Source organism: Trachurus japonicus, chromosome 2, assembly GCF_045865225.1.
Source record: "Trachurus japonicus isolate A0001 chromosome 2, Traja_1.0".
Classification (NCBI taxonomy): Eukaryota; Metazoa; Chordata; class Actinopteri; order Carangiformes; family Carangidae; genus Trachurus; species Trachurus japonicus.
Genome location: NC_140908.1, coordinates 793151 through 819620, shown reverse-complemented (window position 1 = coordinate 819620; position 26470 = coordinate 793151). Strand labels below are relative to the sequence as shown.

Here is a 26470-nt window from a genome sequence, read left to right as displayed (position 1 = left end):
CTCGTCAGTGGCGGCCTTAGACATCTGGGGGCCCGTTTCAATATTTCATATGAGGCCCTACCCTGTTAAACATAAAATGATTTGCCAGCCATGTGCCCATGTGTCGCTGATGCTTTAAACCCTGAAAGGACGCAGTAAACGCACTACCCATGCGTCCCAGGTACGCACAACACATTAAGTGTTAAAATCACTATCAGGGCAAGAAACAAAAAACGAGGACTGAAGTTGGTTTTCATCAAAAAGCAAAATCATTATGTACATTTTCAGACATGAACAGGAATCTTAACACAATCAAAAACTACAGGCTTTAACAATATTCTGAATTTAAATTGGCAACAAAAGTAATGAAAGCAAAGTGCTCCGCGTTATTTCAGCACCACGACCACGGAGAAGGAAAGGACGAGACATGCGGACAGACAGACGTCTACAGGCGCTGATCCTGTCGGTGCTGCGGTGCTGGAGCAGCAGACAGACAGACAGCTGTCTCCTCCATTAGTAAAATCTGTAAATAAGCTGCCAATAATATCACATTTTAGTTGTGCTCTTGCTGTGTTTTATTTCTCTGTTAAGTTAGGACCTACTCATAGATCGCCTGTTTGGAGGCATTTTAACCCGAGGGAAAAAAAAGAAAAAGAGGAGGAAAGTGATTGACAGACGTCAATCATCAGGTTACGCAACTGGGCGCACGTCAGGAGGAAAGCAGGAAAAACACAAGGACATTAGAAAAGGAATAATGCTGGGAGAAGGAAAACGAGGGTCTATTGATAGTTTGCGGGCCGTTTTCAAAGGTAAGCCTACGTTGTTATTGATATTTCCTGCCGTATTACTAATCAGGAGCGATTACCGTCGTGGTGTGGCATGATGCGCGCATCAGTGGTTGTAGAGCGGATCAGGGGTCGAGTGTGTGACCACACGGTGGACAGAGCTGTTTGTGTGTGTGGTGGATGTAGGCCTGTGTGTTAAGGTGAAACCTAGGCTACTGTCTTTTACTTGGTGGCTGGCAGCTGGGGCCCCCCTGGTGGCTGGGGCCCGTTTCAATTGAAACGGTTGAAACATAGGTAAGGCCGCCTATGGTTCTCGTCAAGTTACCGTTGCAAAACCCCTGTTCACACAGTCACAATCGCGTCTGTGTTTGGTCATTTTTACGTTACAAATTATAGACATGACGCATTCGCATGGGATCAAGATCACAGACATCCTCCTCTATTATTTCAGATTAGCAGACCTCCCCAGGTAATAGTAATCCTTTAGTTACTGTTTTACTCAGCTGCTGTTGCCTAGTTACTCTCCCTGAGCTCCCGTTGCCTTGTTAACGCTGCTCGGTAACTGTCGCTAAGTTACTACTAGCTTTGTTTATTAGTTACTGTTGCCGGGGTTGGTTGGTTGGTGTTGGTAGCCTACTCCGCTCCTGTTGCCTGGTTACCGTTGCTTAGTTACCATTCGCTCTAAACTTCCTGATCTGAGGAGAAGCTGATTGTTTGTTTGTTCCTGGCGATGACGTCATCATGTGACATCACTCTCCCGCTCGTTAACCATCAGAACTCTGGTGTCGATCAGAGTTTATTACTAGTGATTATTGATTATTGGCGACGTCGCGTCCTCTCTCTCTCTCGTTAACCCCTCCATCTCCGTCCACTTGAATCTCACGGCTGAGTTCAGTCCTCCCCTCTCCTCCCTCCCCCTCCTCTCCCTCCTCCTCCCCCCTTTAATTATCTGTGTCCGTCCAGCAGCAGCTAACGAGCGGCTCGCTGCAGCTAATTGATTTCAGCCTCTTCTCCTTTTTCTTCTTTTCTCTTTCTTTCTTTTTTCTGCTCAAAGATTTAAAAAAAAACACAACTCCTGCAGTTTTTCTGTGTGAATTTTAAAACAGTCTGACCGTCTGTGTGTGTGTGTGTGTGTGTGTGTGTGTGTGTGTGTGTGTGATCCATCATCGGCTCGGCAGCTAGCTGCTGCTCTTATCCACGCTCTATCTATCTATCTATTAATCTATTAATTAGAGGGCTAATTAGGCCAGAAGAGCAGCCACTGACACCGTGTCACTCTTAACCCCGTTTCCTCCTGCTCATTACCTCACACACACACACACACACACACACACACACACACACGCACACACACGCCACAGACTGTAATTAATGAGGGGCTTTAGCAGCAGTGTGTTGGCTCATACATCTCAGCTCAGCTCAACACGACACACAGTTCCTGTCGTTTCCGTCTGAATTCACCTTTTCCCTTTTATTTGTTGTGAAGGATTTTATTTTGAAAGGATTTCCAGCGGTCGTGATTAATAAATAAATGGATCGGCAACGGCGGCCTCCAGGGAGAAGCAGCTCTCTACATCTCTGCATGTGTCACCACTCGTTTTTTAAATGTTTATTTTAATGCAGGAATTAATTCTGATCAATAAAACTAATATTTACAATATTGGGAAAAAAAAGAAATAGAGATGAAATATGGACACAGACAAAATAACAAATAAAGAAATAATAAATTGGGAATCTATGTATATGACAAAGATTAGTGATAATATATTAGAATAAATCCAGCTAGATATAAACTCATAAAGTAACTTATTACATAGGTTATAATGACAAGAAAGCTTGATAGCTAATTTATGAATAAGGGGTGGGAGTAAATAAGTTTTACTTCTTCCCACTCCTTTTCAGATATGAAAAAAAAAAATCTTTACTTTCAATTATTTTATTTTTGTTCATGTGTTGTCTTTGCAAAGTATTTATTTTTTATGTGTGTCCATTACTGTATTATGTTTTATTTCTTTTAACATGTATGAAATAAACTTAAACTACCTAATTAACAAAATAAAAATAATAATAAATAAGATCAAATCTAATAAAACATTTAGAAAGAGAAAAACAACAACTTAATTGACCTGATAGATTATTCTGACCCGAGGCTCTTTTGTCCTCAGGCCTCAGGGCTTTTATTTTGAAATAGAAGGAACAGGAAGAAGCTGCAGCTCCGTCTCTTTAGCTTCGTTTCAGCTCATTATCATAATTAGCTCTGTGTGTGTGTGTGTGTGTGTGTGTGTGTGTGTGTGTGCTGGCTCTCAGCTCTGGACAGATGACCCCCTTCCCCACCCACTCACACACACACACAGCAGCAGCTGGTTGGTCGGTCAGTCGGTTCGGACCGACGCCCTCCGGCTTTGGACGGACAGGAAACTGTGTGTGTGTGTGCGTAAACAGAGTCTCACAAAGCAGCCGCTCAGGAGGAACCACACACACACACACACAATGAGGGCAAACAACAGGCAGGAAGTCGGAGGATCGACCGACCACAAACAGAGTCACATCCCACCCCAATGTTTCCAACGGCGACGGCGACCTGACGGAGCTGTCAGTCAACAGGTCGACGAGGGCCTCGAACGCCACATGACCAGATAACAGGAGTTTAAAACTTTATTTAAAACAGTGATGACAACAGAAGAGTTTAAAGGTTAAAGCAGTTCAGTTCATTTTTTATTAGTTCATAAACGTTGGACTGAAGATAGTAGAAGACCGTTTCTATGGTGACGGTAACTACAGGTGGAGGTGAGACAGTAGAGACAATAGAGAAACAAGTAGAGACACTAGAAACACAGTAGAGATAATATAGAGACAGTAGAGACAATATAGAGTCAGTAGAGACAATATAGAGACAGTAGAGACACAGAAGAGACAATATAGAGACAATATAGAGTCAGTAGAGACAATATAGAGACAGTAGAGACAATATAGAGACAATATAGAGACAGTAGAGACAATATAGAGACAATATAGAGTCAGTAGAGACAATATAGAGACAGTAGAGACAATATAGAGACAATATAGAGACAGTAGAGACACAGTAGAGACAATATAGAGACAGTAGAGACAGTAGAGACACAGTAGAGACAATATAGAGACAGTAGAGACAATATAGACAGTAGAGACAATATAGAGACAGTAGAGACAATATAGAGACAGTAGAGACAATATAGAGACAGTAGAGACAATATAGAGACAGTAGAGACAATATAGAGACAATATAGACAGTAGAGACAATATAGAGACAGTAGAGACAATATAGAGACAATATAGACAGTAGAGACAGTAGAGACAATATAGACAGTAGAGACAATATAGAGACAGTAGAGACACAGTAGAGACAATATAGAGTCAGTAGAGACAGAAGAGACAATATAGAGTCAGTAGAGACAATATAGAGACAGTAGAGACAATATAGAGACAGTAGAGACACAGTAGAGACAATATAGAGACAGTAGAGACAAAATAGACAGTAGAGACACAGTAGAGACAGTAGAGACACAGTAGAGACAATATAGAGACAGTAGAGACAAAATAGACAGTAGAGACACAGTAGAGACAATATAGAGACAGTAGAGACAAAATAGACAGTAGAGACACAGTAGAGACAATATAGAGACAGTAGAGACACAGTAGAGACAATATAGAGACAGTAGAGACAATATAGAGACAGTAGAGACAAAATAGACAGTAGAGACACAGTAGAGACAATATAGAGACAGTAGAGACACAGTAGAGACAATATAGAGACAGTAGAGACACAGTAGAGACAATATAGAGACAGTAGAGACACAGTAGAGACAATATAGAGACAGTAGAGACAAAATAGACAGTAGAGACACAGTAGAGACAATATAGAGACAGTAGAGACAATATAGAGACAGTAGAGACACAGTAGAGACAATATAGAGTCAGTAGAGACAATATAGAGACAGTAGAGACACAGAAGAGACAATATAGAGTCAGTAGAGACAATATAGAGTCAGTAGAGACAGAGACAATAGAAACAGTAGATGTGGACTGTGATGCGTTCAGGTTCACGTTGTGTATGTTTGTGTAGCTGGTGTCATTTTTATCTTTTAATTTAACTGACACACACACAACACACACACAACAGGCCTGAGGGCTCAGTGTGTGTGTGTGTGTGTGTGTGTGTGTGTCTCACCGGGACTCATGTTTAATTATCTACCCAGCATGCATCAGTGCTGCAGCACAGAGCTCTGTCTAATGGGATGTGAAAAGGGACACACACACACACAGATTAACACACTAAATATGAGTGTGTGCATTCAGTAGACACATGTTAACACATACTGTCACACACACACACACACACACACACACACACACACACACACACATACACACTGTGTGGTTAATTAGTGCAATTAGCCTCTCCACTGTCCAGAGCTGTGTGTTTTCAGGACTCGTTAGCTCATGATGACACACACTCACTGTTTACTGCAACACACACACTCACACACACACACACAGAGACACACACACACGTGTCCTGTGGTGACATGTAAATGTGAAACTCTGCTGCAGCTCGATGAGGACAGAAGTCTGTGGACACCTCAACACGTCTGACTGTCTGTTTTACAGAGTGTCTTTGAACGCAGCGTCTCACTCAGATATTTAATCCATCGATTGATTAAATGGTTGATTAGTTTATAGACACCTGATTATTTGATCCTTCCAGAAAAATCCAGAGTTTTTCTGATTGTTGCAGCAAAAATCCTTGATTAATAGAAAGTTTTCGTAAAAATCTGATGGAATCTGCAGGATATTTATGTAATTTTATGTGATGAAACTGCAGGAACTTGCAATAACTGTGTGATTCCTCAACACTCTGTCCTCACTGAGCTGCTACATGAATGTAGAGAGTCATTTCTAATGACTTCCTGTGAGAAGCAGCAAACTAAAACTAAGTTCTCCTCTTGTTTTAATCAACACACGACTCAAACTTACACAACGTTGAAGAGTCAAACCAGTTCTGTAGCGTCACAACAAGAAAACACTGCAACTTCTGTAAAAATGAAACAATGAAACAATAAAATAAACTGTCTGCTTCCTGTTTAACACAGGTAGCGATACAAAACCTTCTTTTCTAATAATGCACAAATGTAGGCTAATCTCTGACTGTAACATAAATGTACGTACTACTAACTCTCAGGTTTTTGAAACTAGTAGCTATGATTTAACCAACTGGTAACAAACAAGTTAAATCTTCCTCAACTCAATCACTTCATAACGTTCCCAAGGCAACAGGAGGAAAATGGCTGCACTCGTGTGAAGTAAACGCAACATTTTTCAACTTTCTGCGACGATATCTGACTTTTTTGCAACGAAAATGCAGCGATAATGAAACCATGCAGCTCCGCATGTATCGCACATTTTGCACGGAAATCGGCCATTTATGCAGCGTCTCTGAAAAAATGTGGCCCCCAAATAAATGTACAGACTTCGGCTGGTTATGTGTTATTCGATGCCGTAATCGTGTTTTTCTGGAGACTGACGGGATTAACATGATGATGAGTTCACTGACAGTAGGAGAAGAGGAACTCAGAGCGTCAGGAGGATCAATGTATTGATCATCAGAGCTCTGACTGACTGGAGGTGTCGGAAACTGAAACTGATCTAAACACACAGACACACACACTAAACACAAACACACTAAACACACACACACAGACACGCACTCTCCCAGCCCTTAGCAACTCCAGCGGCGGGGGAAGGCATGCGTTTCCTGGGTCCAGTGGCCTCACATTTCCTCTCCGTCCTCTGGAGGACAGAAGGCCAGAGCCCTGCTGAGCGCACACACACACACACACACACACACATAAACACACACACAGACACACACAGAGTGACACCTCCTGTCTTTGTCCGGGGGCTGTGGGCCGTGGTCTCGTGCCCGGCCTCCCTGCTCTCTCTCCGGGTCGGGGCAGGAAGGAGGAGAAACCCCCGGGACATTCCGTGATGCTAGCACCACCACACCCCCAAAACACACACACACACACAGAGAGACACACACACAGAGACAGACACACACTCTGTCTCCAGGAAGAGACTTAATGAGATTCTGCAGGTTCCCACACCGACCGTTCCCACACTTCAACCTGCAGAGATTCACCTGATGATCACAACGTTACAGTTCTCTGTTCAGTTACCACACCGCTACAATCTAGTCAAAGATTTTCACAAAAAAACACTTTAAAATAAAGTTTAGAATCAACTTTAAAGCGGAACTATGCAGGATTTGGGCTGTAATTATTGTGGCTCAGAGTCACTGTGATGGTAGAGCGACCTGTTATGAAGTGAATGGGGTCTAGGCCAATGCGCTCACCCCCCCCACTGGCTGAAAACCGCACTTGCAAGATCAGTCGTCCGTCTCGGTGTTACAAATCTCGTCAATGGATAGAAGTATCGCGAGAAACTGCCTTACGGCAGTACGAGATAAGAACGCACATGACGTCATGCATGTCACGAATCGTGATTGGTTTGAGTTCGGAAAGTCGGAGGAAACCATGGAAACATGAAATGTTTACTGATGAAGTTCAGCTTGTGGCTAACGGGGAGCTAATGCTAACACAGATACACACACCATGGGTCTTTTACAAGATAATGTAATACATCATGACACACACACACACACACACACACACCTTCGCGTTTTGGAACCTTTATTCCTGTGTGTGTATGTCTGTGTCTTTGTGTCTTTGTGCCTGTGTGTGGCTTTATTAGCGTTAGCTCCGTGTTAGCGTTAGCTCCGTCCGTGTTAGCGTTAGCTCCGTGTTAGCATAGCGTTAGCGTTAGCTCGGTGTTAGCAGGGCTTAGCAAACAGCAGTAAACACAAGCACGTGTAGGGGGGGTGGAGGAGGTGGCGGCGGCGAGTTTTTTTTTTTTTTACGACAGTGACATGTGCCTCCCAGAACTGTGGGGGAGCTCCGGAGAGGGAAAAAAAGAGAAACCAACGAAGGAGCGAGCTATTTCCGGCCGACTTGCATTGTTCTGCTTTAAAGGTACATTGTGTAGGAATTCCTCCATCTAGCGTTGTGGTTGTATATCTCAAGCAACTCAGTCGTATTTTTCATGCTGCATTCAGGTGAAATTGGGCAGACGGCAGAGGGACGACAGCCGCTGTACGTAACGGCATAAACAAGCCTCTATGTAAACAAGTGGTCCGTCAGCACCAGGCAAAACAATACACGTGACAATATGTTGTCATGGCGATGTGGTATTGTTTTACCGTCTTTCTCTGGACTTCTGTGACTAAAATGACATCTGGTTTGTTAGCGACGGCCGTCTGCCCGACTGCAGGTGAATGCGGCATCAGTGTAACGCTCCATTCCTCCTCACTGCGTTACCGCGGTGACTGAGCCGACAGCTCCGGTGTCTCCGCTGAGTTTCCGTGGTTACCTACCGTCACGCTGCCACTGAAGGTAAAAACATGGAGACACCACATGGCAGCAGCACCGAGCTTACCCGCTCCATGGAGATATGAATGATATGAACGGCTCATTCAGAGCTGAAAGGAACACTTCACTTTGTTGATGGGGGGATTACTGACTAATGAAAAACAGACTGAAGAACCAAATAATCCATTTTCATGAATAGATAACAGGAGAAGTTACACAATGTCCCTTTAAAATAAAGTTTAGAATCAACTTTAATGTGATTTAAGAGACGATAAACCACCTGCAGAGCTTCAGACCTGGAGGAGAAATCAACCGACTCTGTTTCACTTTGGAAAATAGTTGAAAATAAGACGTTAGTGACTGGAATAAAAACAGTTCTACAGACACATTTTGTTTCCTCTACACATTAGTTATAAATAATAATCCATTTTTGTTGTTATTAAACTTTTTATTTGAAAAGAAACAGGTTTTACATGTTGCTGTTTAGTCTTATCATCCAAGAAGATAATGAAAGAAAAATAGATAAAAATAATAATAATTTAAAAGAAAGATAGTATATTAGATTGTATAATAATGTTTTTTTAACACAAATACATATTGATGGATGGATAAATACTTCATTCACGTCTGAGGGGGAAATGTGTTTTATTTTGAAATGTTCCTTTTGAAGAAGACGTCAGCGGCTTAGTTGATAATAATAATTATAATAATAATTATTATTATTTTAATCTGCAGTTTTATTGTTTTATTTAAGGTGTTGAAGTGTAGCAGTCTGTTACTGACACACACACACACACACACACACACACAGAGACAGTGGAGTGGTGTCGGTGGAGGCATCAACCTGTGAGAAGTCTCTGTTCTCCATTTCCTGCTCCTCCACCCCCTGGAGGAGGTGTTGTTATTTAGTTAAGGAGGAGGAGGGGGGTGGGGGGGGACAGCTCAATACCCCCCCCCCTCCTCCTCCTCCTCCTCCTCCTCCTCCTGTGGGCTAATCCCGGCCGCTGAATGAGCTGCTGTTGACATGAGCAGAGATTAGAGCAGGATTAGACACATCAGCACTTAATGACACTCGATTGGTGAACAATGTGACCCCCCCTCAGCCCCCCTCAGCCCCCCCTTAACACCCCTTCTGTCCTCACTGTGTCTTATTTTACACTGGGGGGGGGGGGGCATTGACTCACTCAAATTAAGGCGAGACGCTTTCAGTCCAGAGGAAAGAAACAGTAGAAGGTTTTTATTTTACTTCATTTCCCTCCTGTTGTCCTCCTGGGTCAAGGAAGGAAGGAAGGACGAAGGGAAAGATGGGAGGAAAGAAGGAAGGGGAAAAAAGAAGGAAAGATAGAAGGAGGGAGGGAACAGATTGGGTCAAAAAGGAAGGAAGGAAGGAAGGACGGACGAAGGGAAAGATGGAAGGAAAGAAGGACAAAGGGGAAAAGGAAGGAAAGATAGAAGGAGAGAGGGAACAGATTGGGTCAAAAAGGAAGGAAGGGAAGGAAGGGAAAGGGATTGTGGAAAGAAGGAAGGGAAAAGGGAAGGAAAGAAAGATGGGGGAGGGAACAGATTTGTTTAAGGAAGGAAGAAGAAGGAAGAAAGAAGGAAGGGAGGGAGGGAACAAGGAAGGAAAGAAAGATGGAGGAAGGGAACAGATTTGTTCAAGGAAGGAAGAAGAAGGAAGGGAAGGAAAGGAAAGAAAGATGGAGGGATAGGGAACAGATCAGGTCAATTGGATCAAAAGAGGAAGGAAGAAGACGTAAGGACGAAGGGAAGGAAGGAAAGAAGGAATGGAAAAAGGATTGTGGAAAGAAGGAAGGGAAGAAGGAAGGATTTAAACATACAATTTGACAAAACTTGTAATACAAAAAATATTTGTCTTCATGTGAGTGATAAACGTGGGAAGTTTCATGTTGAAATCTGTTAGTTTAATATTTTTTTTTATATTTTCACCAAATCAAAGTTAATTCTAAACTTACTAAAAGTCTTTTATTCTGAAAATCTTTCTCAAGTTTAACAGACTCTGAGTTTGTTGGCTCCTCTAGGTCAGGCAGTTTTACTTTGAAGGGCTGTCTGACCTGTGACTTCCTGTAGTTTTACTTTGAAGGCCTGAGGAGCTCCATCTCTCTGCACCAGCCGCCACCTGCACCGCCCCCCCTCCCACCCTTCCCCTGCTGTTAGACCGGCCTCCCCTTCCTTCCCATGGACCAGTCTACCACCCAGTCCTCCCATCGAGCTGACCGGCTCTCCCTGCCCCCCCCCCGCCCCGCCCCCCCTCACCAGAGACTGCCTTCATCAACTCCTGCTAACATTTCCATATTTCGCACATTCTGTGACAAACTGTAAACTGTTTTCTTGTCTGTAACAACATCTATTGCACGTCTGTCCGTCCTGGGTGAGGGATCCCTCCTCTGTTGCTCACCCTGAGGTTTCTCTGATTTTTCCCTGTTAAAAGGGTTTTCCATGGAGTTTTTCCTCAGTCGATGTGAGGGTCTAAGGACAGAGGATGTTGTTACGATGCCATGTAAAGCCCTTTGAGACAAACTGTTTGTAAAAACGGGCTATACAAATAAAATTGCCTTGCCTTGCCTTGCCTGTCTGACCTGTGACTTCCTGTAGTTTTACTTTGAAGGGCTGTCTGACCTGTGACTTCCTGTAGTTTTACTTTGAAGGGCTGTCTGACCTGTGACTTCCTGTCCCGTAGGGAGGAGCGGGAGCGTTGGATCCGGGCGAAGTATGAGCAGCGTCTGTTCGTGGCGTCGTTGCCGTGCACGGAGCTGTCGCTGGGGCAGCAGTTGCTACGGGCGACGGCGGAGGAGGACCTGCGCTCCGTGGTGCTGCTGCTCGCCCACGGCAACCGCCAGCAGGTCAACGAGACGTGTGGCGACGGCGACGGACGCAACGCGCTGCACCTAGCTAGCCGCAAGGGCAACGTGGTCGTCACGCAGCTGCTCATCTGGGTCAGTGGAGACAACCACTACTCTTCTTCCTCCTCCTCCTCTTCCTCTTCATCTTTGTCTCTTCTTCTTCCTCCTCTTCCTCTTCTTCCTCCTCTTCTTCATCTTCTTCCTCCTCTTCTTTCTTCTCCTCCTCTTCTTCATCTTCTTCCTCTTCTTCTTCATCTTTTTCATCTTCTCCTTTTCTTCCTCTTCTTCTTCCTCCTCCTCTTCTTCATCTTCTCCTTTTCTTCCTTTTCTTCTTCCTCCTCCTCTTTCTCTTCTCCTCTTCTTCCTCCTCTTCTTCCCCTTCTTTCTCCTCTTCCTCCTCCTACTCTTCTTCCTCCTCCTCTTCCTCTTCTCCTTTTCTTCCTCTTCTTCCTCCTCCTCTTCTTCCTCTTCTTCTTCTTTCTCCTCCTCCTCTTCTTCATCTTCTCCTTTTCTTCCTCTTCTTCTTCCTCCTCCTCTTCTTCATCTTCTCCTTTTCTTCCTCTTCTTCTTCCTCTTCCTCCTCCTCCTCTTCTTCCTCCTCCTCTTCATCTTCTTTCTCCTCTTCTTCCTCTTCTTTCTCCTCTTCCTCTTCTTCATCTTCTGCTTCTTTTTCCTCCTCCTTTTCTTCGTGGTGCATTCACTTGCGGTCTAGAAAAACAGATTACCAGACCTTTATTTTGTAGTAACGAGCAACGAAGACGTTGATAAATGATAAAGTAGAGATACGTGACATCACAGCTGATCAATCGATCAATAAACGACTGGTTTCCTCTCTCTCTCTCTGTCTCTGCAGTACGGCGTGGACCTGATGGCGAGGGACGCCCACGGCAACAGTGCGATGGCGTACGCGCGTCAGGCCAACAGCCAGGAGTGCGTGGACACGTTGGCGCAGTACGGCTGTCCCGACGAGCGCTTCCCGCTCATGGCCACGCCCAACCTGTCGCGCCGCAACACCAACCGCAACAACAGCTGCAGCAGCGGCGCCGGGAGCACCGCGCTCATCTGACCACCACGCACGGCCGCCGTCGCCATGGCCACCGCCTCCGCGGTTTGGGAGAACCCTGACACTTTGTTGTCTTGTTTTTTTTTTGGGAACCACTACCTGTTGTGACTCTGAAGCCCCGCCCACCTCACCTGACCACCGCCACCACCGCCGCTCGTTAAGACTGATTAAAACTGACCACGGGTGGCGAAACCCAAAGCATGCTGGGAAATGTGGTCCACAATCACCGGAGCTTTTTTTACGGCAGCCAATCAGGGCACTCGACTCGACTCGACGGACATCGTACCTCATCACGCTCTCACTAACACTAACATGGCCAGTTCCTGCTCTGACTCATCAACCCGTCAACCAATCAGAGTCCTCCGTCCGTTTCCCGCCAAAACATATCTTCTACTTCTTCTTCTTAATGTGAAAATATCTCAATGTAAAATAATAATAATAATAAAAATGAAAAAAACAGATCTCAGATCAGTCGTTAGCGGTAAAACAGAAGTGTGATAGTTCGCATGTCCTAGACTCTTTTCTTTCTTTTTCCTTCTATTGTTAATTTAAAAAGGCATTTCCTGGGTTGTGTATATGTGGATGTGCATTGCTGGACCAATGGTTTCAACCGTCACCTTGTTGTTGTTGTAGTTGTTGTATTTGTCATCGTTCTCTATCAGGTGTATAAAGTCGTTCATGTACAGAAGCTCTGTCCAGGCTCAGGGAGCGGAGACGGTCCATCTTCACATCTGGATCCACCAACAGAGTTTTATTGAAGGTTCAAATATCAAACACACATCAAAGACTGAAATACAGAAAATCAATCTGAATATTTTCTTTTATTTTACTCACTGATCCTCGACCTCAGAGCAGCTCCTCCGTCCTGTCTGACTCCACTGAACTGAGAACAGTTTGAATCCAGCGTTTGCTTCAAAGTTTCCCTGCAGAGAATCAAACCAATCGAATCGATCGCACGGAGCAACAACGGGGAAAAAAAAGGGAATCAATGTATCGATCGATCGATGGATCAATGGATCAATCGGCTTCTTGTCGAGTTCAGTTGTTTGATCTGTGACTTTATTTAATGGACAAACTGTAAAACTCACGAGCCGAGATCGTCGAGTGTAAAAAAGATGTATGTGTCATGATGAGATCATCACCCTCAGCTCGCCATCTGTCTCGTCCAATCAGACGTCGGTCTGCCTGATCTGCTCAGCGATTCACTAAGAAGGGCTTCTTCTTTTTCTTGTAAATAACTTTCCTCTTTCTCTCTATGTCGACGATGAGGTTGTGTACATTAGAGATGAACTTCCTGTGCGCTGGTTGCCGTGGCGAGGAGGCGTCACGTGACGTTGTCTGAATGTTGTCGGAGGTTTACGGGTCCGAGACGTTCCACAGGAAGTTTGAGTTTCACTGTAAAAACACGCCGGGGCTGCGTTCCAGATCGGAGTCCCAACGTTCAACATCGTCGTCCTCTTAAGTTTTGTAAATAATAGTGAAAGTTTGGATTGAGCCTGAACTCGGACGTCTGTCACCAGGCGGTCGCCATGGCAACGGGAAGTTTAAAAGGAAGGGCCGAGGAGGTTGGGAGAAAAAAGAAAAAAAAACTGTGGTTTATTAGTAGCGAATGTTGTGAGTTCATTGAACGTCTCAGCTCAGATTTGACTGAAAAGAGTCGATGGATGATGATGATGATGATGATGATGATGAAGATCTCAGCCCGACCGTATGGAAGCAATATTCACAAACTCATCGCTCACTGTCGTCCATTAAACCACCGACACTCACTTCCTGTTAGTGGAGACGTAGGAAGTAGAAACAGAATAACGGGAACACTAACGTTTCCTCTTCACGCCCACTTTTTGTTTTTGTTTTTTACACTTTGCGCCTTTTTGTCTTTAATTCACCGACCCTGTTCTACACGTGCCACGCCCCTGTTTCCCCGACCAGTCGTCTTAAATTAAAGATGGCGTTGAATCCCCCGTTAATCCTCAACCGACGGGTTGAACGTTTCTCTTTTGTGTTTTTATTTTGTGTTTTTTTTATTTTTTATATTTGACTCGTCCCACGTCCGTCCAGAGTCCAGAGGCGGGACGAGGATGGAGGACGAGGGCAAAGACGTCCTTTTTTTTAAAAAAAAAAAAAGTATGACAGAAATGCACTAAATCTGATTCAGTCCGCCTCGTCCCCAGTTCTTGTCACTACAGCTTCTTCTCCTCTTATTTTGGCATTTTTTCTATGCGGCAGCAGCTTCAGGCAGTTTCCTCTAAAGCAGAGAACGTTCGCTAATCTCTGGTCGTAAATTATTGTTGGCACCAAAATGACGTCACAGGATTTCAAGCTGTCGACTTGTAAAAGCTAAAAACTACTAACTGGCACAGAAATAATCAGCCAGTGGAATAATAACACTAACCGTCACTGTGGCTAGCTGTGAGCATGCTAGCATGACATCGTAGCTTTAGCTTGCAAGATAACAGGTTCCACTTTATCAAGTCAAATGAAAAGCTGGAAAATATTTAGAATTACAAACAGAAGTAAACCTACAGCTCCAGCTAGCAGACTGTTAGCTCAACTCAGCTAACACTATAACTTAAAGAGCAGGAACTGCAGGATCTGCTATCGAAGCTAACTAGCGCTAGCTGAGTTTAAACTGAACTGTTTTCCCTCAGGTCGTTGTTTTTCCAGACAAAGGTCGTTAAAATGTTTCTGGATGAGACTGGAAACATGTGAAGCGTCTGCAGCTGAAGCTACATCATCATCTGAGCTAATGTTGCTATCAACAGAACGAATCCAAACTTAACGTTGATCGATAAAACGGCTGAAGGACGTCCTGCTCCAGTTAGCTGTGACTCTGAACCCGCTAGCGCCTGTTAGCTAGACTAAAGCGTGGTGTGGTGTATTTCCTAGCGCCTGTTAGCTAGACTAAAGCGTGGTGCGGTGTATTTCCTAGCGCCTGTTAGCTAGACTAAAGCGTGGTGCGGTGTATTTCCTAGCGCCTGTTAGCTAGACTAAAGCGTGGTGCGGTATATTTCCTAGCGCCTGTTAGCTAGACTAAAACGTGGTGCGGTATATTTCCTAGCGCCTGTTAGCTCAGCTGTGACGTTGGATCTGATTGACTGAAGCTTCCTGCCGGCGAGTAGGCTAACTTGTCTCTGCTGCGTGTGCGCTAACGTCCTCCCCTGTACATAGACTTTAATCAACAAAACAAAGAGAGAAAACGAGTCCGTATGGTCAACGTTTTGGTTTGTCTGGTTGTGTTACCTCATGTAGCCTTTTCCCCTCTAAGCCCCGCCCACCAGATTATTTATGAACCCACATAGCGAGGAAGACCCCGCCCACTACCACCTACGATTTTGTATATTTTCCTCTTCATCTTCTTCTCCTTCTTCTTCAGTCCATCCACGTTCTATTATCGTCTTGATTTATCATCCAGACACATATTGTCCTCATTGTTCTTCTAAATATTATTATTATTATTATTATTATTATAATTATGACTTTTGTTGGCTGTACAGTACCGTTGTTGGAAAATTTTACCTAATACAGAGTCTTCTACTGTAACGTGTGTCTCTTTTCAATAAAGACAAGAATAATGCTTCTTAATATAAAAACATTGTTCTGTGTTTTGTCTTCCATCGTCTCAGGTAAAAAGAGTTTAATTCATTCAGATCGTCGGCGTCGGCGCTCTCAAAGGAACTGTTACTGTTGTGTTGTGGTGGTAATTCTTTATTATTTGGTTGTTTTTGGCCTGGTTTGGGCTCGGTTAGATTAATCAGCAGGAGTTCATCTGGAGCTCAGGCAGGTTGCTGTTAATTTAGGAAGGCAGCGTGTTGAGAAGAGAACAGCCTCGGCCTCGGCTGATCCCCCCGGGCCTCATTTATCAGCCGACCGTGACGGCCCGGCTTGATTACAATTTGCAAAGAAATTCATTTAGAGCCGCTCAGAGATTCACAGCTTCACCTCCACTGGTCTGGAGCAGCGGCGTCTCCACGGCGACTTGACTCCAGCCACAGAAAATATGAAAAATTATTAAAAATGAAAATATACACAAGTCTGGTTTTAATTCAAGGCCTCAAAATAACAGACGCAGGAAAATACATTAATTCTAAATATTTATTCTAATATTTATCCTGGTTTTTAATCTGCAGCAGCTCAGATTCATCACCACTACATTTCCCACAATTCATCAGGATTAAAAATGTTCAGATTTAAATGTTATTGCTCATTATTTATTAATCAGCGAGCTGCTGTGGGCCTGAAATAAAGTTTATTTATATTATTTGAAGCGTCTGAGGACCAGTGGGACTAGTAAACCATGAAAACACCAGAGACATTAAGGTTTAATTATTTAATGAGCAGGAATTAAAGAAAATGACTGTTTTTAACATTTCATGTGACTCAACTCAGGTGAAAAGATGTTTTTCTTTTTCGTTTTTTTAAAAATTGAGTGATAAATCTAAAAATGTATCACCATGACAATGGGGGAGATGCTGCAGTAATGACTCCTCTTTCTTTTTTTCTTTTTTTTTACAATATTGATTTATATTTATGATTGTGAGGCCTTCACGTCTCGTTTTAATCCAACCAAATCAAAGTGAATCTGGTTCATATTAACATGCCTGACTGTCAAACTAATTTTTTTGTGGAACCTTTCAAAAAACTGTCGTTGGACAAGGGAACTTATTAAAATATTTGATGAAGCAGGTCTTCAATACATATATAGAAATAAACTATCCTGTAATGTTAGACAAATTAAACATTAAAAACAGAATTCAGAAAGAATTTTATTTTATTTTATTTAGATCAATAATTAATCTTCAAAATACTGAGTGATGGGTTTTTTTAAAATAATTAATTGTACAAAATGTTTTTAATGTCTAAAATAAAAACGAGATTTTGACGACCTGCTGCCATGCCAACGGGCCGTACGTCGTGTGTCGTAAAAAAACAGAAACTTTACGGCAGGAGGAGACCTCGTGTTTGTCGCTTCAGGTGAACGAGTCAATCAAACCGAGACGTGGCTCAGGTGAGTTTCTCCTTCATTTATTCATTAACCCGTGGAACAGTTCATATTATTATGGGGTTATTTGGCTGACGTGACGTCACGGGGACAGTGCAGGTATAAACTCTACTTTGTCTTGTCTCTTTTGTTTATTGGTTTAAAATCCAACGCATCCTCACCATGACCTCTGCTCGTGTTTCAGTCTGAAGGAGCTGCACCTGAACGCACCACGGTAGGAAACGTCATTATGACCGTTACCACATGGCGTCATTATTTCATCCTAATTAATAATAATAATTAGCCTAATTTCTGTAATTAAAGATCAAAACAAACTGATTCACATGAATGTGTGAATAAGATCCAACTTCCTCTGAGGTTTAAAATAGGCTAATTAAAAAAAACACACATTTAATGACAAATTAAATCACATAAATTGTTTCTAAAGGTAATTTAATATTTAGTGTAATTATATTTTATAATGTTTTAAATTAATTCAGATTTTTTTTCTTAAGTTCTTGAATCGGACTGAAACATCTGTGGCCTCTAAAACTCGGGCCTTCAAAATAAAACCAAAGAAAAAAAAAGCGGCTCTTATTTTGTGAGCAACATCTGGCCGTGTGCATTCCAGATGTGTGTGTGTGTGTGTGTGTGTGTGTGTTTTATTGTGAAGGTCCAGAATGAAGCAGGTGTGTGTCCGTCTTTAATCAACCAGTCAGTTACACTTTGATAGAAATAAATTAGCAGCGTCACAAACACCATCAACAACACGTCCTCTTGGTCCCGTGTCCCGTTATTTACATGTGTGGGAGGAGCAGGTCAACGTGTTGCCATGGCAACGGTCTCTCTCTCTTTTTTTTTTTTTTTGGACGCTCAGTTTTTGGTGTCGCTCCTCCAGAAGATCAACCCGTCCAGTCCTGAACCCCGTTGATTCATTCCACCTTAAAAACAACACTGTCCGACTCCTTTAAGGTGGAAAATTCTCAGTGACATGAAATAAAAAACAATATGAATATGAATAAATGTAGAAATTTGATTTAACTTTTATCAAATTAATTAGATTTTTAATCTGGAAAATCTTTTTTTTTTCTAATGTGAAGGAATTCAATGAGTCATAATTAAAATAAATGTAATAAACAGGAGATAAAAACATGAAGGAGTGAATTTAATGCAATTTAATGTGAGTGTGTGTTTGTTTCATGTGGTTTAAAAGATAAAAGCTTCAACAGGGGGTTCAGTCTCAGGTCTGGACTCCTCTTCTCCTCCTCTTCTCCTCCTGCTCCTCCTGCTCCTCCTCCTCCTCCTCCTGCTCCTCCTCCTCCTCCTCTTCCTCCTGCTCCTCCTCATGGTCTGGCCTGCTCCATCTGCTGGTGCTGACTCCGGATGGCGAAGCGGCTGACGTGCACCGGGATGGGAACCACGATCTTGGGGTTCCGTGACGGTTCTCCAGACTTGTTGTTGACGTTCCCGGCCTTGACGCGTTTCCACTTGGCGCGGCGGTTCTGGAACCAGATCTTGACCTGGACCTCGCTCAGCTTCAGCGCGTGGGCGATCTGGGAGCGCTCGGTGAGGGACAGGTACTTCTTACAGTGGAACTCCTTCTCCAGCTCCAGCAGCTGCTCGCTGGTGAACGCCGTCCGCCGCCGCCGGTTCTTCCCTCCTCCGGATCCTCCTCCGCCGGAACCACCACCGGAACCGGACACAGAACCGGAACCGGATCCGTGCAGGTGCGTTCCGTCCTCTCCGTCCTCCTTGTGGCACATGGAGGTGAGGTTGTCGTCGGAGCTGTAGTCCAGGTCGCTGTCCATGGAGAAGCTCTCGTCCTTCCGGCCGCAGTCGTCCTCCTTCGGATCGTCTTTACTCAGCGCTCGGCCTGTGGAGCGGAACAATAAAGTTTATTCAAACTCTTTACAGGTGAATAGGGTAAAAAAAATGTAACCAACAGATTTCACCATGAAACTTCCCAAGTTTATCACTCACATTAAGACAAATATTTTTTGTATTACAAGTTTTGTCAAATGTTATGTTGTAGGTTATATCTAATTAAATATGCGCTAATTTGCATATATTTCAGAACAGAAATCTGAACAATGGATAAAGCTACTTTGTTTTATCTTGTTGACATATTAGAGTCTTTAGTTTTTACAGAGGAGGATTGTGGATCTCTTTTTATCACTCTGTAAATGAGAAAATACTGTCACCAGCCCTAAAACATCTAATGTCTCCATGTTTTTAGTAATAAAATGTTGTATAAATGAGGCTGTGAATGATATATCAACAATCCCCTCTGTAAAAACCTTCAGAATATAGAAAGGGATCAAAGTGGAAGGTTTGGTGTCTGGAAGTGCTGCTGAAGTGGAGATTTCTAGCTCAGAGTCTGAGTCTGAAAAACGCGTTAATTTCCAGAACTGAAATCTGAACAATGGATAAAGCCCCATTCAAAATTCTTGTTTTATTTAGTTGACATATTAGAGTCAGAGGTTTTCACTGAGGGGATTTTGGATTTTATCTTTTTATCACTAAACTACTGTCACCAGCCCTAAAGCCCATAGAGCCCCATAGAAATTTAGTGTTTTTGCAGCAAAAACAAGTGGCCAGGAAGGGGTTAAACATGTTGAAACCCATGTCTTTAGTGGTTTTCATGTTTAGTCCAGACCCAGGCCGATATGTATATAAAAAAATATTTAGGGAGTAACTGATGTCTAAATTGTGTCCAGGGGTCATGGAAGTGGAAGGATGAAATGTTCATTATGATGCGTTTAAATGGAAACGGTTTTATTTTGAAAGGCTGTGACATCTGTGGGGGTGAGCTGGGGGTGAGGAGGTGCGTGGGGGAGGGGAGAGAGGGGGAGGGGGGGTCGCCCTGTCCCGTGTCCATGTCCATCATCAGATCAGTGTTTGGATCAGAGCGGAAAACACACGCGGCTCCGCGGGGACTTTTATTTTTCACGCGTAATTACGCACGGCGGCTCCGCGCGGCCTCGGCCTGTTTGGAGGCTCCGTGCTGTCAGAATCCATCATAAATAATCACATAATGATAAATAAAAGAAAAAGAAAGAAAAAAACGAGGCGTGTGTTTGACATGAAGGAGAGAAAACCAGACTGAGCCAATAAAAGGAACTCTTCTCCCCTCGCGGCCTGCGGCGGTTCACACCGGAGGAATTCACCAGCTCCATTTGTCTCTCAACTTTCTACACAAGACAAAAAATAATCAAATAAAAACTCCAGCTGCGCTTTTTACAGAAAAGAAACCAAGCGAAGAAATTAGGAAGTAGGCTATTATTAAAACCAAAAAGCAGGATGTTATCTCCTTGTATCTATCTGTTGGTTTTATTTTATGTTAAATTGTGTTTTTCTTAACTTGTGTTTCTTTTATGCGCACGTCGAAGAAAAATGTCCACAGCTTTTTGCAGGAGACAATAAATGTTTTCTGATTCTTATTAATGTTTTAATTTCTATAAATCCACAGAAATATAATTAATTCTCTAAATGAAACTTATTTATAAAGAGTCAAACTGCGGCTTCTCTTTCTTCTTCTGGACAAACCGTGAATATTTTCAGATAAATGAAACTGGGATGTTCCAGGTCCGTGAACGCCTCTCCGCTCTGACATTTGCACAATAAAGTTTAAACCGGGTTTTGCTCAGAAACACGAAGAGATGTTTTATACTCATTATCTTTTGCGATTTCTGCCCTTTGAGAGACAGAATGTATCTTTAACAGTTAACTCTTAATAATGACTACCTGTTCTTGTATGGAGAAACATGTACCAAGCCTGGGAAAGTTCAATAAAAACTTGAATTCAAAAAAAGAAACAGGTAGAGATGAAGTGATCCAGAGTGTCTGTGAGCTTCCTACCTGTGGAAGTCTGCACCGACGTGTCCGTGTCGTGGAAGCCGAGCAGCGCCGCCTCCTTCCCGGGCTGCAGGAAGCTGCTCTTCCCGGTCTCTTCCTGCTCCTGCAGCCGCAGCTCCTGCGCCTTGTCGAAGAACTTCCTGGCGGCTTCGTGCTGCTGCTGCTGCGCCGCCATCAGCGTGGAGGTGAGCGCCATGCCCTGCGCCGCCAGGCCGGAGCAGAAGCCGCTCTGCAGGCTCTGCAGGCCGGCCAGCGGGGGGGGCAGAGCTGGCTGATGGGGAGCATGAGGAGCATGAGGAGGAGGAGGAGGAGGAGGAGGAGGAGGCTGCAGCACCACAGACCGGTACGGCATGAACATGGGGTATCCGGTGTAGACGAAGTGTCCCTGGCTGGGCTGCGGCGGCTGCAGCAGGCTCTGCCCCCCCCCGATCAGAGAGTCGATGCTGAAGGCGCTGGTGCTTCCGACCGGCCGATGCATCACCATGAAGGACGGAGAGCTGAACGCTGCGCTCATCACCGGAGAGGAGGAGAGGAGAGGAGGACCCGGAGCTCAGAGCGGAGATAATCCCATCAGACCGATCCAAAACCATTCCATTGGAGCGGAGGAACGGGAATTCTATAGTTCTCCTTCTTCTTTTTCCTCTTTTTCTTGTCCTTGCACTTTAGAAAAACTGGAAAAACGTACCTTATTTAAATTTAAAAACAAAACAAAATCTCTTCTCCTTTTTTTCCCTCTTCTCCTTCTTGCACTTTAGAAAAACAGGAAAACGTGCCTTATTTATATCAATAAAAAAATCAAATCTCTTCTCCTACTTCTTTTTCCTCTTCTTCTTGTACTTGCACTTTGGAAAAAACTGGAAAACCTTTACCTTATTTAAATTTAAAAAAAAATCAAAATCTCCTTCTTTAAGTTTCCCAGCAGGTTTCCACTCCGTCTCTCTGCGTCCTGCTCCACTTCAACTTGACCGGAGCAACGGACACTTCTCCTTCACTCAACGCGCTCTAACTGACACACACACGGACACACACACACGGAGAGAGAGAGAGAGAGGAGGTGTGTGTGTGATAGAGAGAGAGAGTGTGTGTTTCCAGCTCAGCGCGCCTCCTGCCTGTCTGAGATGTTTTGGATTTAAATTGCGCTCCCCTCGGTTTAATTGCGCTGCCTCCGCCGACAGAGCTCCGCCCACGCCACGGCGCGCCGGCCTCTGATTGGTCCAAAGGGGCGATGACGCGTCGTGAGGACGAGGTCGCCTCTGGTCGAACTGGATGAACGCCAATTACACAAATTGGGACCACGGGCCATTTAGGAAGAAGGAGAAAACACATCATCGTAAATAATAAGCTGAATAATATATCCAGTAAATAATCGCTGTTTGACCTCCGTGTGTGTGTGTGTGTGTGTGTGTGTGTGTGTGTGTGTGTGTGTGTGTGTGTGTGTGTGTGTGTGTTGATCTACTTTCTCTTCATACTCGTTTATTCCACATTAAACTCTTCAGCAGGGCCGGATCCGGCTCCTGGGGGGCCGGGGGGCCTCCACCCCAAATGCTCCGCAGATCAAACTGATTGACAGGAAATTAATTGGAAACACATTTTGATCACTCATTAAATCAAAACAGGAAGTTAAAATCAAATCTCCAGTGATGTCATGGCGTCCTGGACCAATAGGAGGCAGCGAATGCCGTACGATCACGACGTGGCGATTCAGAAAAAAACTTTATAGACAGAGACAAGTTTCAAAAAAAGTCCGTTCAAGTGTTAGAGGATTGATTGATTGATTTATTAGAAGTGAGGAGGAGGTGATATACATGAACTGTTACTATGGTGACGGACCGTCACATCTGAATCTAAACCCGTTGTTATAGTTTTAATGTTCATTAGTTTTTATTTTTATTTAGTTTAGTTTCATTTCTTCAAGATAGCTTCAGCAGTTTCTTCACTGAATTCAGCTCATTCAGCTTCCAGCTTTCAGCATTCACCGTATTTCCTTCAGGAAATGCATTCTCGAGTTTTTATTTAGCTAGACTTTTTTAAATTTCAGTTTAGTTTTAGTATATGTTTTATTTAGTTTTTACTGAGTCTTAGTCTTAGTTGTAATTGTTCAGGTTTTAGGAGAAAGCCTCTGTCTGTCTGTCTGAAGATCCCATAATGTTGCCATCAGTCCTCATCAGGTTCCATTCACTCTTATTTAGCTGTGGGTCGTACTCCAAGTCGTCTCATATTGAGCTGTGGCGTTTTCTTCCTGCAGCTTTAGACATCGACAAGAAAACTACAATAAGCTGCTGTTATCTGATGAAACTTTACTTTACTGCAGTTTAGCACCAAACCTGGAGGTTTTATTTAGTTTTATTTCAGTTTACTAGATTATTTCTACCACTAGTCGTAGTTTTAGTTGATAACTCTGTGTCCTGATGATGAATCCTTTACACCGCTGACCTTAGACCCCTACACACACACACACACACATACACATACACACACACATACACACTCCCCCTCCCCTCCCTGGCTGAGTCAAGGGCATGCATGGCCCCCCTCACCCCCCTCCCCCCACCTCAGGGTCACTGGGACACGATCTCATTAAAGGCGGCCTGATCTGCAACTGCAATGCAGACATTAAATAGCAGTATTTTTCAATTAGCGCTGACAAATTCAATCAAAATTCCATAGATTAGGATGAAATGAGGCATGGGTCATTTACAAGGGCTTTAATTGCACGGCCATTAGACAAATAGTACAGCAGTCTCTGTCTCATTATCAATCATGCGGGGGCATCAATAGTAAAAGGTTGTAAGGCAGAGGAGGAGTGTGTGTGTGTGTGTGTGTGTCCGTGCACGCCGCGGCGCTGCCACCACCGCAGAGCAGCTAATAAATACCCTCTTTTGTACTTATAAATTATCCAGTTTAATTAACAACATGGATTATGATTGGACTATGATTTAATTAAACCTTTCCTGCACGCACGCCGAGCACCGCGCTCATCCATTATGATGGGGCTGAGGGGGGAGGGGGGGGGGGGGGGGGGGGAAGGTGTAGTGGAGGTGGAGGAGAGGGGAGGGGGGGGGGGGCAGCTGGAAGTGCAGCAGGGCTGTAATAGGAGCTGTTTACCTGCTGCTGCCGTCACATCGTCACTCTGCTCCTAGAAACAGAATCACTGCTGTTACTGCTGCAACAAGAGTCACAGCAGCAGTGGTGGACAGTAACAGAGTACTCTACTGAAGTACATATCCAGAGGATTTGTACTTTACTTGAGTATTAGATTTCTTTGGTACTTCTTACTCTTACTTGAATACATTTCCAAGACAAATATTAGTACTTTTACTGGAGTTAATTAGTAGGAAGGCTGAAAAGTACTGGTTACTTTCAGGTCTTTTTCTAAAATCCTATTGGACACAAGCTGTGTTTGTCTGTGAAGGAAACCCTAACCCCTAAAAGCAGCACATCAGTGCAGCTGCTTTCAAAGAGTTCATTCTCACTAACAAGAGTTAAAAGCTCCTTACATTCATTTACAAACAATTAGAGTCATTCATTGATGTGAAGAATAAGACATTTACTCTTACTCTTACTTTTACGTAAAGGGACAATGAGGAGTTTTGGAAAAGCGAAGCGTTTTCACACTACATTTATGAGCCTCCGCACCGTGAAATTCTTTGACCGGCGCAAGACAGACTCATGTTTTCATTCATCAAGAATTAAAGTCAGAGGTTGGAAGACGATCACATACCGTCGTAGTTCCCACCATAAACGGAGATTCTGTGGCGTTATTCTCATGACTCACCACGAAACCGAAAGTAAGGAAACACTGGTCGGCTCGCCCAGCATTTCCACCACCACTAATAATAACAAAATAACCATAGAGACAAAACCATAGATTTATCTAAAATGGGCCCATTAACAAGTGGTAACGTAGATTCATCCACATTAATATGAGACTTTTTTATAACCAAATAGAAACTCCTCGTTGTCCCTTTTTAATGTAAATTTAAAAGCATGTACTTTTGGATACTTAAGTACCTTTAAAAGCAAGTACTTTTTTACTCTTACTCAAGTAACATGTCGACTGAGCTACTTTTACTTGTAACGGAGTAAATTTTGACCAGTAGTATTTGTACTCTTACTCAAGTACTGGGGTGGAGTACTCTGTTCATCTCTGGTACCAGTAAACCAAAACTCATCAACTGGCTTAAGGAAATATCCACAACTTTACCTATGGAGAAGATAACTTACATTATAAAAGGAAAACTACCACTATTTCAAAACATTTGGGGTCATTTTATGGAATATATGGAGAGTGTGGATTTAAGTGATGTGGGGAATGAAGCTGACGAGGCGTAGTTGTCGGTAGTCCTTTGCAGTGATCCAAAATAATTTCTTTTCTTTTGATATTTGATTTCTTTATTCTGTGTGAACTGTACATCTAAATTTGTATTTTTGATCCACGCACAATAGTGAAATAACCTGGGCTAACTCTTGATAAGGCAGAGAAACCTTTATTGTTCGGGTTGTTGTTGTTGTTGTTGTTTTTTTATACTTATACTTTCACCTAAGTGTTGCTCTATGTTATCTCATAAACACCTGACTTGCAAGGAAGGACAATTTAAATGCTGGACAATAATTGAGTTATCTCTGACGTCTTCCTTGATGTGAAAGCTTCTTATTTCTGTGTATTTATGTATTTTGGAAATATTGTGAAAACTCACTAAAGATAATGTTGGGGGAAAAAAACTCACTCTGGTCCACGCTGGTGAAAAAAAAGATTAAAAATAAATAAATAGCCTACATAAAAAAAGGGGGAGGAGTGCGTTCAGACCTAAAGCTAAATGGCACAATCTCAGAGAGTTTGCTGATGTAACCGTGGCTGCTGTAAAGTGGAGGGGAGGCAATTACCAACCAAACGTTGAGGGCCGAGTGGGGTGGGGGGACAGATGCATGCAGGGTGGAGGAGGGGGGGTGGGGGGGTGAAGGGGCCGTCGCCTCGAGCAACGCCACCGCCGCCCGACACGATTCAGTCAGAGCGCAGCAGCAGCAGCAGCAGCAGCAGCAGCGTGGCGGTGTCAACCTTTTCATCAGCCTCTAAATGCCAACACACATCCAGTCACAGGGACACGACCGCGCCGGGGCCGAGACGGGGGCCGGGGCCCGGGCTGGGGGGGGGGGGGTCAGAGGACAGAGGCCCCCAGAACCCCCCAGGTCTGGTGTCTAACCCTCCTCTCCTCCATGTGCATCTGTTTCCAACGAAGCTGGTGAAAAATCAATCAGTATTTCAGTATTTCCACCTTAACTCTGTAATATTTCCACCATAGGTATTTCCACCATAACTCTTTAGTATTTCCACCATAACTCTTTAGTATTTCCACCTTAACTCTGTAGGATTTCCACCTGGAGATACTAAAGAGTTAAGGTGGAAATACTACAGAGTTAAGGTAGAAATACTAAAGAGTTAAGGTGGAAATACTAAAGAGTTAAGGTGGAAATACTACAGAGTT

General features: G+C 43.6%; 2 protein-coding genes across 5 annotated transcripts in view; one reads left to right on the top strand and one right to left on the bottom strand.

Moving 5' to 3' along the window:
* agap1 (ArfGAP with GTPase domain, ankyrin repeat and PH domain 1) overlaps positions 1-15744 on the top strand; it is a 137148-nt gene extending 121404 nt beyond the window's left edge. For all 4 annotated transcript variants that reach the window (XM_085794180.1, XM_085794162.1, XM_085794153.1 and 1 more), the window contains 2 exons: positions 10926-11181; positions 11942-15744. In XM_085794180.1, the coding sequence (XP_085650306.1) occupies positions 10926-11181; positions 11942-12154 (469 nt within the window). In that variant the 3' untranslated portion in view covers positions 12155-15744. The remainder of the gene's footprint in view (positions 1-10925; positions 11182-11941) is intronic.
* Positions 15745-18475: 2731 nt separating this feature from the next.
* On the bottom strand, positions 18476-21516 carry gbx2 (gastrulation brain homeobox 2). The gene is made up of 2 exons (XM_085794443.1): positions 20991-21516; positions 18476-19005 (listed from the first exon to the last, which is right to left on the bottom strand). Exons 1-2 carry the CDS (start codon positions 21499-21501, stop codon positions 18476-18478), a joined length of 1041 nt encoding a protein of 346 aa, XP_085650569.1. The 5' UTR covers positions 21502-21516.
* Between the last annotated feature and the right edge of the window lie 4954 nt (positions 21517-26470).

What these genes read in the sequence shown, in the direction of transcription:
- gbx2 (XM_085794443.1), bottom strand. Translation starts at nt 21,501, where the DNA reads ATGAGCGCAGCGTTCAGCTCTCCGTCCTTCATGGTGATGCATCGGCCG. An exon ending in GTCGGTGCAGACTTCCACAG is followed by an intron (nt 19,006 to 20,990) that starts GTAGGAAGCTCA and finishes TCCGCTCCACAG; the next exon opens with GCCGAGCGCTGAGTAAAGAC.